The 12,530-nt window shown below is 40.9% G+C and overlaps 1 protein-coding gene across 5 annotated transcripts in view; it reads right to left on the reverse strand.

Annotated features, from left to right (window-relative positions):
- The window catches only part of TNIK (TRAF2 and NCK interacting kinase), a 414,569-nt gene that overhangs the window by 51,009 nt on the left and 351,030 nt on the right, over positions 1–12,530 (reverse strand). For all 5 annotated transcript variants that reach the window (XM_032631527.1, XM_032631526.1, XM_032631525.1 and 2 more), the window contains 2 exons: positions 8,286–8,525; positions 5,858–5,964 (listed from right to left, as the gene is read on the reverse strand). In XM_032631527.1, coding sequence (XP_032487418.1) covers positions 5,858–5,964; positions 8,286–8,525 — 347 coding nt within the window. The remainder of the gene's footprint in view (positions 1–5,857; positions 5,965–8,285; positions 8,526–12,530) is intronic.

The following is a 12,530-nucleotide window of genomic DNA, read 5'->3' on the forward strand; positions in this document are numbered from 1 at the left end:
GGTCAAGAATTATTTATGTATAATTAATAAATTCTAAAAATATTTTTTCTAAAAATTATATTACGGGTCAAGGGTGATGGGCATACTAAGGTTTCTTGGTGGTTGCTCTCATTTTGTGGAGATGTAATGTAGTGTTCTTTGTATGAAAAAAAAATCTACGAAGAGAATACAGTTCAGTGAGTTCTGAGTATTTTCCCTGGCAGCTGTGGTGTGGTAGCAGGATCCAGCTCTTTGCTCGAATACAGCACTCCTTTGATCATTTAACCAAAACCTTTCTATTAAATACCTGCTTTGTGAGACCAGTGGACCAGTTTGAGGGATGGAGGAGAGTACAGGTCACAGGGCAGACAGTCAAGGTACAACATAGTCCTAGAGGTGAGACATGTGCGGTGGAGACAACAGACAGCAAGGCAAAACTCCATATGCTGTGCGAGCATCTGCAAATGGTGTTGCAGTTTACGAAACAAGGCATGCAGCCTGGAGTGGTCAACAGTGGTGTCAGGAAGGAGACAGGACTTGATTAGGCTTCAGGGGGTGGGGGAAGAGTGAGAGCAGACATCGACTGGGGTTTTCCTGGGGCTTGTTGATGTAAAGAGGACGCCACCCTGACTGGGGACCAAGTCTGCATCAGGAAACCCCGGAGAAGTGGGTCGTCAGAAGAAATGGGTGGTTTATGCAGCAATGGCCTTAAAGTCTGGCAGAGAACATGGGCCTCCAGGGCCGGCTTATGAATGACTGGTCAGGATGGAGGCAGGCTGACCAGATAGGAGGCTGCTGCCACGTTAGATGATAAGGCCCAGGCCAGGGCTGTCCTGGCATAAAAGAGTGGCCTGGGCATCAGCAGAACCAGCGGGATGAGCCTGCGTCTCTGACTGGGGCTCAAGGGCCTCTTTCAGTGTGAAGTTAATTAGATCCCATGGGCATTAGATCCCTGACCTGGGCCTTGTTAGTACAAGGCCCCCTCCAACTGGAGCTAAACAGTGTGGGTGCTGATCTTAATAGGGTGCTATTTTTGCTGCTGGAGTCTGAAAGAAGTGTTTAGTGTCTAGGTAACCACACATAGAAAGAGGGAAACCTTTAAAATGCTTTTCTACCTTATTTGCTTTTTTGGTAAAATATGAGTGTTTTGAGAAAATGTCACACTGTTCATATTTTTCTCTTCCTTATTATGTTGTAATTTAGTCTGGCCTAGGGGCCAAGGGGGTTGAGATAAATGCTTTTAGCGGGGATCAATTTCAGAAGAATTCCATGAAATAACAGATTTCCCTTGTTCATATACTAACTGAGCCTACTGAGATCCAAATGTGTAAAAACTTGAAAACATTCATATAGATTTCTTTAAATGCTAACTTTTAGCTCAGACGTTTGCCATCCTGCAGAGAATGCTATTTGGTCTATAAAACACACAGTAAAGTGAAAATTATTCCGTTTACTTGAGTCATAGAAAAAAGTCAAAACAGAAAATTAGGATTACAAAGTGATTTCTTGGCCCAAATACTAGGGCCAAGTCTATAATTAACTGGCTGCCCACCAAAATTCATTTTACTTTGTTCTTTGATGACACAGCAAATGAGAACAAACAAGCCATAAGAAGACAGGTTTGGGATGGGATGGAGAATTATTTTTTGAAATTAAGCATTTAGTCATTGGGTTTTGACTGGGTGTTATTGGATTAATTTAAATCTCTTCATACTCTGAATGTACTTGTTTAATCAAATTTTAATGTGCTTTAAAAGAACACACGAATCAAAGTTAAATGTTAAAGTACATGGAAGGTTTTAAAACAGAAATTTAAAAAATGAACAAATCAAATCATGATTTAAACTCAACTGTCACCTTGACATTTAAGGCAGTATAAGGCATCTGGGAGTCTATACAGTTTTGCAAAGGACAAAATATTTAAAAGCAACCCTTTTTTTTATGGCTTTATGGCTGGGCAGTTGTCTGACAAATGGTACAAAAAGAACTATGAGGACTTTATTAGAACCGATAGAAAGTAAGACAGTCTCTATGTCCAGTAACAGCCTCCCTCCCACTCCGCTCCCACCACCCGTGAATCACATCTCCCATTGTCTGTGCCCCTGTGTATTTCCTTTCACCCGTGAATCACATCTCCCATTGTCTGTGCCCCTGTGTATTTCCTTTATACACTGACTCTGGGCTTGGCCATGTGACTTGTGGTTGCCAATGGGACATCAGTAAAGATGAGAGAAGCAAAGGCTTCAAAAGTGCTTGTGTATTGGGGCTTTCCCTCTTGGGATGCTGTCCTGAAATCACCAAATAGCCAAGAAGCCCAGGATGAAAGACCACGTGAAGGTACAGCTGGCCTATCAGCTCAGTGCAGCTGCAGAAGCAAGCCCAGGTGAGACCAGTGGAACAACTTTGCAGCCAACCCACAGAATTGTTACTATCTCAGGCCACTATGTCTTGGCACGCTTTATTATGCAACAAAGGTGAACTAAAGCCATCTCTAGCACAGTAAATATTCCAAATCCTAAAACGTTTTAAAATGCAATCCAATCTAGAGTTGCAAAGTCTGATTCACATTTTTTTTGCAGTACGTGTGCCTCTCACTGTTGTGGCCTCTCCCGTTGCGGAGCACAGGCTCCAGATGCGCAGGCTCAGCGGCCATGGCTCACAGGCCCAGCCGCTCCACGGCATGTGGGATCTTCCCGGACCGGAGCACGAACCCGTGTCCCCTGCATCAGCAGGCGGACTCTCAACCACTGCGCTACCAGGGAAGCCCTGATTCACATCTTAAATGCTGGTCACTTAGAGATATGTGACAGCAAGGAACAGGCTTGTTGGGCAGATTGTTCCACAAGGCAGAGATAGGGATTCTCCATCCTCCCCCTCCCCTGCAATGCCTCTGACTTTCATTGCAGGTAAATAATTATTACCTCTTAGCTCATTTCCTCTCTACCTTTTCTGTAAGCAGAAAAACATTGTCTTCACAAGGTCTGCATTCTTTGTAAAAAGTACAATGTTTAAGAGGTTCCAAGGGAAAAGCACATGTTTTGCAAACCACTGACCATCAAACACCAGTTATCTTAGGGCCTTAATATCATTAAAATAACATTTCAGAGGGAACAAAGAGCTGCTTTTTATTTGGCTATAGAATGACAGTTCTCTTTCTTTTTGGTTGAGAGAGGGAAAAAGATTTAAAGTTGAAATGATGCTTGATCTGTAGCAACTAAACTTCTAAACAACTGATCTAATGAACACAGCCTTGAAGGCAGGGTTCCAATGAGCAAGAAGCACTGATAATTGGGGGCTTATCACCGCTCGAAGAGGGGGACTGATAAAGTTCAGGCCGGCAATCCAGGCTAACATTCCTTTGGCTCCCTGGTCACAGTCCGCTCCAGGCTTCCTCAGCTGCTCCCAGCACCAGCTCAGCGTGAACCTGACGAGTCACTGGACAAAAACTGCTCGTTGGCAACTCCACTCAGACGAGCTAGCTTCTTTGCCCTCAAGGGATGGATGTTTTTAGTGCAGTTCCATCTTATTTATGGACTGACCCCTTCCTAAGGCTTTTCATGTGAAGAGGAAAATGAAAGCTTTATGATCAAAAGCATTCCATATTTTAGGATCTGTACAAATAGTCATAACCTTCATTTTCAGTCTCTCCTTCTCTTTGACTAGCAAGAGTGCTCTCATGGACACAATGAAGACGGATAAAACAGCCTGCCCAAGTTCCTTTTTATAGTCTCAGCAGAGGCCATTTGCTATTTCAGTTGATTCTAAAAAGGAGTGTACTCTTCATGAAATATCTGAGGGAAGCTTGATGGACTACAGTAGCAAACAGCATCTGTTACCACATAAAATCTGCTCAGATACTGTAAGGATATTGTTTATTTTCCAGCTTCTTCGCTTGAGCACTTGACACCAACCAGTAGGTGGACGCAACTTCCTGATTGTAGGAATATACAGGGTCGGTAGAAAATTCTAGGAGAGCACAGAGCAACGGTGGGAGCATCACTGTTTTTCAGTGATGCTCCTTAATGCCAGAGGTGATTTCCTCATGAGAACTAGTTCTTCTGTAATTTGCCGAACTAGGGAAGTTCTGCAGCTGGTGGCTACAGCATTTCTATGGCAATTACTGTCTCAACAGCTCCCACGGCACATTTCTTGGCCTGATGCTAAAACCAACTCAGATCAGGCCATTTTGTTGGGCTGGCTTCACGAAATGGTCTCTGAAGTAACGGTCAGGGGCGCTGCACCCAGACTTCTATTTGCAGTCTTACTCCCATGTTTAAAAAACTGCCAAGTAGTAAGGCCAGAAACTATCAAACTCTTAGAAGAAAACATAGGAAGAACACTCTATGACATAAATCACAGCAAGATCCTTTCTGACCCACCTCCTAGAGTAATGGAAATAAAAACAAAAATAAACAAATGGGACCTAATGAAACTTCAAAGCTTTTGCACAGCAAAGGAAACCATAACCAAGACCAAAAGACAACCCTCAGAATGGGAGAAAACATTTGCAAATGAAGCAACTGACAAAGGATTAATCTCCAAAATTTACAAGCAGCTCATGCAGCTCAATAACAAAAAAACAAACAACCCCATCCAAAAATGGGCAGAAGACCTAAATAGACATTTCTCCAAAGAAGAGATACAGAATGCCAACAAACACATGAAAGAATGCTCAACATCATTAATCATTAGAGAAATGCAAATCAAAACTACAATGAGATATCATCTCACACCAGTCAGAATGGCCATCATCAAAAAATCTATAAACAATAAATGCTGGAGAGGGTGTGGAGAAAAGGGGACACTCTTGCACTGCTGGTGGGGATGTGAAATGGTTCAGCCACTATGGAGAACAGTATGGAGGTTCCTTAAAAAGCTACAAATAGAATTACCATATGACCCAGCAATCCCACTACTGGGCATATACCCTGAGAAAACCAAAATTCAAAAAGAGTCATGTACCAAAATGTTCATTGCAGCTCTATTTACAATAGCCCGGAGATGGAAACAACCTAAGCGCCCATCATCGGATGAATGGATAAAGAAGATGTGGCACATATACACAATGGAATATTACTCAGCCTTAAAAAGAAATGAAATTGAGCTATTTGTAATGAGATGGATAGACCTAGAGTCTGTCATACAGAGTGAAGTAAGTCAGAAAGAAAAAGACAAATACCGTATGCTAACACATATATATGGAATTTAAGGGGAAAAAATATCATGAAGAACCTAGGGGTAAGACAGGAATAAAGACGCAGACCTACTGGAGAACGGACTTGAGGATATGGGGAGGGGGAAGGGTGAGTTTTGACAGGGCGAGAGAGAGTCATGGACATATACACACTAACAAACGTAGTAAGGTAGATAGCTGGGGGGAAGCAGCCGCAAGGCACAGGGATATTAGCTCGGTGCTTTGTGACAGCCTGGAAGGGTGGGATGGGGAGAGTAGGAGGGAGGGAGACGCAAGAGGGAAGACATATGGGAACATATGTATATGTATAGCTGATTCACTTTGTTATAAAGCAGAAACTAACACACCATTGTAAAGCAATTATACCCCAATAAAGATGTTTAAAAAAAAAAAAAAAAAAACTGCCGAGTAAGGTAAACCTGGTTGGATTCTGGGCTGATTCATTCATTGACCCTGTGATTCACTGACTCGTTCATTCATGAGCCCTCACTGTACACTGATTTCTGTGAAAGGCTACTGAAGAAATAAAAGACATGTGTCTGGTCCACCAAAGCTTACAGTCTGGGTGGCCAGCCAACATGCTTCTGAAGTGAAAAAAGAACAGAGACATTTTTTAAGGAAAGCAACAATGACAATGGTAGGTGGGGACTTCTCCCTTCAACTTACCCATCTTCCTTCCCTTACCTTGCTCTGATGGGTTGAGATCCTAGTCTGGGCCCCAGAGCACTACCATTTCCAGGAGAATTCTTTCTCGCTAATGCTGGGGATATAGAAGTTGTTCTTTGAGGCACCTGAAAGGAAACCAGAATTCAGAGATATTTTCCATAAAATAGCTTCCACAGGGTTCCGCCTGAAAAGCAAGCTACTCCTTTCCTAAGATCTGCCAGGAGATACGAAACAGGAAAGAAACATCTTGCATTTCTCAAAGAAATAGTTAACTCCCTAAACAAAATCAAACGAAAGGCCATGAGGCACATTTCAGCCACCATTAGGGAGTACAAAGTGCTCAATTTTAAAAACAAATTTAGAAACAGACCAAGTGGATTATTTTGATTCACTGGGCTAAAATAATTGATTCCCTTCATTTGCACAAGAGTGGTAGATATCAGAAATTTCTCTGGGGTATCATTAACTCAGCTGATCATTGGAAACTGCATCTGATGAGACATCCAGATAAACCGAGTTCCAGTTTTAACTCACAATACAACTGATAAACAGGTAAGGAAATTATGAAGTCTGGTGAGAAATTAGGGTATCAGGCTAGAACTTGGGACATAAGCCACGTGTTAGTGAGCTCAGAAAAACTACTGCAATAGATCCTGAACGGTTCTACTTTCTAATCAACTTGCAATTTCTAATTAAAAACAAACCGCCAACACTGAACTTTGGAAGGTCAATTTGCAAACGTGATACAAAACAGGACTAATACTGAAAATACTGGAAGGTCTTCAAAGAACTATGTGAATACCAGTCAGACTGTGAGGTACGGTAGGAAAACGTACCATTACCTTATCTGTCAAGGGCCTAAGGTAGAATTCATGTATGCCTCATGTTAGGAAACATTTTCTAATGAAATCAAATACTGGTAAGTGCACCAAAGGAGTCCAACATGAGGGGAGAGTAGAGGAAAAACTTACTTTATGAAAAGTGACTAGGAAATGAAAGTGTACATCTCCTGTGACAGCTGGCTGGGCTAAACATTCATCAGGTGCTTCAACTTTTATTTATTTTTGGAGGCCCTTTTAAAGTAGGTTTATGTTTTGTACTAGGTATTTTAAAATTATGCTTTGCTTTAATATTATGTTTAGTATATTAAATGATATTTAACACTAATACAGATCTTATTGGCTATTATAATACATTTTAAGATAAAGACCTAGTAAGATGAGTCAGTAAAGGGAAGCAGAATAACCGAATCAGTGTTCCCACCTGCTCAAATTAAATATTACTCTCACTAGTTTTCCTTTTGCACTTGGTCAACTGAAACAGTTGTAGAGAGAGACAGTCTAATGAATTATTAAAACCTAAAATCTTTGTATTGATCTAAATTTATCCTCCCAGAGTTATAAGTGTGTGCCTGCGTGTTTTTAGAGAGTGGACCAATAACGTCAAATGTTTCCCCAGCTCTCCTGTCTGCTCCTCTGCCCATCCTATTCTCTAGATTGAACTTTGCTCCATAAATAACCTTTTCTGATGGCATCTCTGCTTCCACAAGATGAGAACAACAACAAAAGAGCCATTATCAGCTAATTTCACTTTCAAAATAATAGAAATCCTGGTATAATATCCTTCTGAGAGGAAAAATATTTGAAAATCATTGGGTCAAAAGGTCTTATTTTTTTCTGGAATCAACAATGGCATCGATTTCTGGAAACTGTGGGACATTCCATTTGTCATAGCTCCTATGCTGAGCTCAGGAGAAAGGGGAATCCTGAACCGGGAAGAATCTGATGCAAACATTTCTACAGTATTTTGATGTTTCCAGGTTGTCTGTAGTGAGATGCATGGCCACGTTTTAGGACATTTTTTGGAATGTACAACAACTTGGTATAGGCAAAAACAAAACAAATGAAACCAAACCAGTGGAATGGCTGGTCATTTCACCCTAGAGTTTAATCCTCAGTAATCAATTAAGGCTGGAATTAAATCACAACCTGGCCTAGAAGGAGCTTTCCTTAAGTGGAGCCAACTAAAATATTCTAAGAGCATTACTATCTTCTGAACATTTGAAACCTGTTTTCACTTTGGGTTATTAAAAATAGGAATAAAAAAATTCCTTACTTTTTAATCTAGAAATTTAAAATTTGTCTAGACATAGATTAAGTCATCGATGAAAATATCCATATTATTCTATTGCTTAAGATGGATAGTTAAAAGAACAGTTTGGAACGCTTGGGGTTGCGAGTTCTAATTCTGGATACAGGATATATGCTTCCAAGTCATTCAGTCTACCTGAGCCTCCATTTCTTTGGGGAAAACGGAGATCAGAAATGATAAACGACAATCCAATTCTTAGCTTGGGAATGAGGAGGGACCAAAACAAACGAAGAATAATAATAACAGACAATGATGACAATGATGGTGATGTCGATAAAAACCCCAGTAATATTACCTTTGGTGGAATGTCTTCTTCCTGTCGTAACCAAGAGCTTCGGTCAAACTTCTCAATGCGAGTGGGGAGAGGCGGGTTTTCAGAGGTGGGATCCGAGTTCTGGCGCGGCATCTCCACACGGTGAGAGCTCACGTTCAGAGCCTCCTGAAACCCAGAGAGGCCCTTCGTGGGCTGCTCGTGCACCGACTGGGAGGCGGTCAAGGCAGGTCCCTGGGATTTCACAGCTACCAGATGTGGAATCTAAGCATCAAACCAACATCACAGCAGTGTTATTAGAAGAAAAAGCAGATCAGCTAGGACTTCACTCAGGGGAAGGGAAAATAAAATTTTAGGGAGAAAGAACCAGAGTACACAGAGCCCACCACCGTTCTCTGCAGCATGCTTTTCAAAGCCCCCCCGAATTTCCCATTTAGAGCTGGAGGGCTTGACCAGGGTTCCTGGCAAAGAGTTAAATGATTGACTTGGGACTGCTAATAAGTCAGTGAAGTAAGTGTCATGATAATGATTTTTAGTGAACATTTATTGAGCAGCAATACAATATATTTACAAGCACTTCTCTCCTAATGTCACAAACTTCCTCCTTTCAACCTCCTCACTTTGACTTCAGGGAGTGCTCTGTGAAACAAGAATTGCTCTGAACATCTTACTTCTTGTGAACTCACTAAATCGACCATGAGACGGACACAATTATTTTCCTCATGAGAATGTAAGGATTAGAGAGGGTAAGTAACAACCTAGATTTCACAGTTAATACGTGCCAGAGCCTGGATTATAACCCACACATACGCTTGATTGTAGTTCCGGTATTGTAACCCCATAGCCTAACTGCTACACTATCCTGCTTTCTGGTAAACTGGCTCTTACCAGTTAGGATATTATATAACTCTCGAGACCAGGACGTTTCTTTTAGAGTTGTGGTAAGTCTCATAATTTGGCATGTGTTGATGTTCATGCAGGGAAGAAATGTAGTCTTTAGGCAGAAGGGTGGCTTTTTAAGACAAATCATGAACATCTAGAGTTCTGAGTACCCTTTACCATTAGCACTGCTCACACTTCATTGTGCTCATGTGAGCCTGAGTCCCCGTCCATCACATAGGTAAGCTCCTCAGAGACAAGAGCCATGTCTGACCTCCTATCTCTGAGTCTAGCACCGGGCCTGGCATGTGAAGGTGCTCAGTCAATCTTGGCTGGGAAAACATCTAGAGTACTTTCTAAATTAAACTGTTAATCCCACAAACATTAATCTAGTATCTGCTTTGTACAAGGGACCTACCAGACCCTCTTTGGATTGAAATCTCAGTGCCCAGACTGCTGGGGAGCATCTCTATAGCCCTCCTCCACCAGCCTGGCCCCGTTCCTCTTGCCCTTGAGGTCTTATCCCTGGAGCAGCCCTGCCCCAGCCTCTTCAGACTATCCTGGGTCTGAAACCTGCAATGTTATTCATTATGGTTCAGAGGCAATTCTCAAAGTCCAGTTCAATGGAATGTTATGCTTCAACCAGAATAGAACTGTAACCAATCAAATTTATATTAAGGGTAAATATCATTAAATATATTATTAATATGAAAACAAAGCCTATCTTACAAATATGTAGTACATGCACCCCAATGTTCATAGCAGCACTGTTTACAACAGCCAAGACATGGAAGCAACTTAAATGTCCATCGACAGAGGAATGGATAAAGAAGATGTGGTGCATATATACAACGGAATATTACTCAGCCATAAGAAGGAATGAAATATTGCCATTTGCAGCAACACGGATGGACCCAGAGATTATCATACAAAATGAAGTAAGTCAGAAAGAAAAAAAGACAAATACAATAAAGTAGAATTATATGTGGAATCTAAAATATGACAAAAATGAACTTATCTATGAAATAGACTCACAGACATTGAGAACAGATTTGTGGTTGCCAAGGCGGAGGGGGGTGGGGAAGGAACGTATTGGGAGTTTGAGATTAACAGATGCCAACTACCATGTATAGAATGGATAAACAACAAGGTCCTACTGTACAGCACAGGGAACTATATTCAGTATCCTGTGATAAACCATAATGGAAAAGAATATGAAAAAGAATATAATATGTTTATGTTTAACTGAATCACTTTGCTGTAAAACAGAAACGAACACAACATTGTAAATCAACTATACTTCAATAAAATAAATTTTAAAAAATGTAGTACAAAACACAAACCTACTTTAAAAGAGCCCCCAAAATAAAAACAAAAATTGAAGCTCCTAAAGAATGTTTAATCCAATTAGCTGTCACAGGGTATCTACATTTTCATTTCCTACTCACTTCAATAGAGTTTCACAAGTTTTCCCTCTACTTCCCCCTTTTACAGGGCAATAGTATCCTAAAAGGTCAAAGTTAGGGGCTTTTTAAAGAGGAAGTTTGTGTGTTAAAAGAGAAGTTTCTATAAAAATGTACCCCATGGACAAACCTCTTAGATAGCCTCATCCACCACAGGGCAGACAGCAGAAGCAAGAAGAACTACAATCCTGCAGCCTGTGGAACAAAAACCACATTCACAGAAAGACAGACAAGATGAAAAGGCAGAGGGCTATGTACCAGGTGAAGGAACAAGACAAAACCCCAGAAAAACAACTAAATGAAGTGGAGATAGGCAACCTTCCAGAAAAAGAATTCAGAATAATGATAGTGAAGATGATCCAGGACCTCATCCTGGAAAAAGAATGGAGGCAAAGATTAAGAAGATGCAAGAAATGTTTAACAAAGACCTAGAAGAATTAAAGAACAAACAAACAGAGATGAACAATACAATAACTGAAATGAAAAATACACTAGAAGGAATCAATAGCAGAATAACTGAGGCAGAAGAATGGATAAGTGACCTGGAAGACAGAATGGTGGAATTCACTGCTGTGGAACAGAATAAAGAAAAAAGAATGAAAAGAAATGAAGACAGCCTAAGAGACCTCTGGGACAACATTAAACGCAACAACATTTGCATCATAGGGGTCCCAGAAGGAGAAGAGAGAGAGCAAGGATGCAAGCAAATATTTGAAGAGATTATAGTTGAAAACTTCCCTAACATGGGAAAGGAAATAGCCACCCAAGTCCAGGAAGTGCAGGATAAACCCATACAGGATAAACCCGAGGAGAAACACACTGAGACACACAGTAATCAAATTGGCAAAAATTAAAGACAAAGAAAATTAATGAAAGCAGCAAGGGAAAAACGAAAAATAACATACAAGGGAACTCCCATAAGGTTAACAGCTGATTTCTCAGCAGAAACTCTACAAGCCAGAAGGGAGTGGCATGACATATTTAAAGTGATGAAAGGGAAGAAACTACAACCAAGATTACTCTACCTGGCAAGGATCTCACTCAGATTCAAGGGCGAAATCAAAAGCTTTACAGACAAGCAAAATCTAAGAATTCAGCACCACCGAACCAGCTCTACAACAAATGCTAAAGGAACTTCTCTAAGAGAGAAACACAAGAGAAGAAAAGGACCTACAAAAACAAACCCAAAACAATTAAGAAAATGGTAATAGGAACATACACATTGATAATTACTTTAAACATGAATGGATTAAATGTTCCAACCAAAAGACACAGGCTCGGTGAGTGGATACAAAAGCAAGACCAATATATATGCTGTTTGCAAGAGACCCACTTCAGACCTAGGGACACATACAGACTGAAAGTGAGGGGATGGAAAAAGATATTCAATGCAAATGGAAATCAAAAGAAAGCTGGAGTAGGAATACTCATAGCAGATAAAATAGACTTTAAAATAAAGAATGTTACAAGAGGGCTTCCCTAGTGGTGCAGTGGTTGAGAGTCCGCCTGCTGATGCAGGGGACACGGGTTCATGCCCTGGTCCAGGAAGATCCCACATGCTGTGGAGCGGCTGGGCCCATGAGCCATGGCTGCTGAGCCTGCGCGTCCGGAGCCTGTGCTCCGCAACGGGAGAGGCCACAACAGTGAGAGGCCCATGTACCGCAAAAAAAAAAAAAAAAAAAAAAAAAAGAATGTTACAAGAGACAAAGAAGGACACTACATAATGATCAAGGGATCAATCCAAGAAGAAGATATAGCAATTATAAATATGTATGCACCCAACACAGGAGCACCTCAATACATAAGGCAAGTGCTAACAGCTATAAAAGAGGAAATCGACAGTAACACAATAATAGTGGGGGACTTTAACACCTCACTTACACCAATGGACAGGTCATCCAAACAGAAAATTAATAAGGAAACACAA

Source organism: Phocoena sinus, chromosome 4 (assembly GCF_008692025.1).
Source record: "Phocoena sinus isolate mPhoSin1 chromosome 4, mPhoSin1.pri, whole genome shotgun sequence".
Classification (NCBI taxonomy): domain Eukaryota; kingdom Metazoa; phylum Chordata; class Mammalia; order Artiodactyla; family Phocoenidae; genus Phocoena; species Phocoena sinus.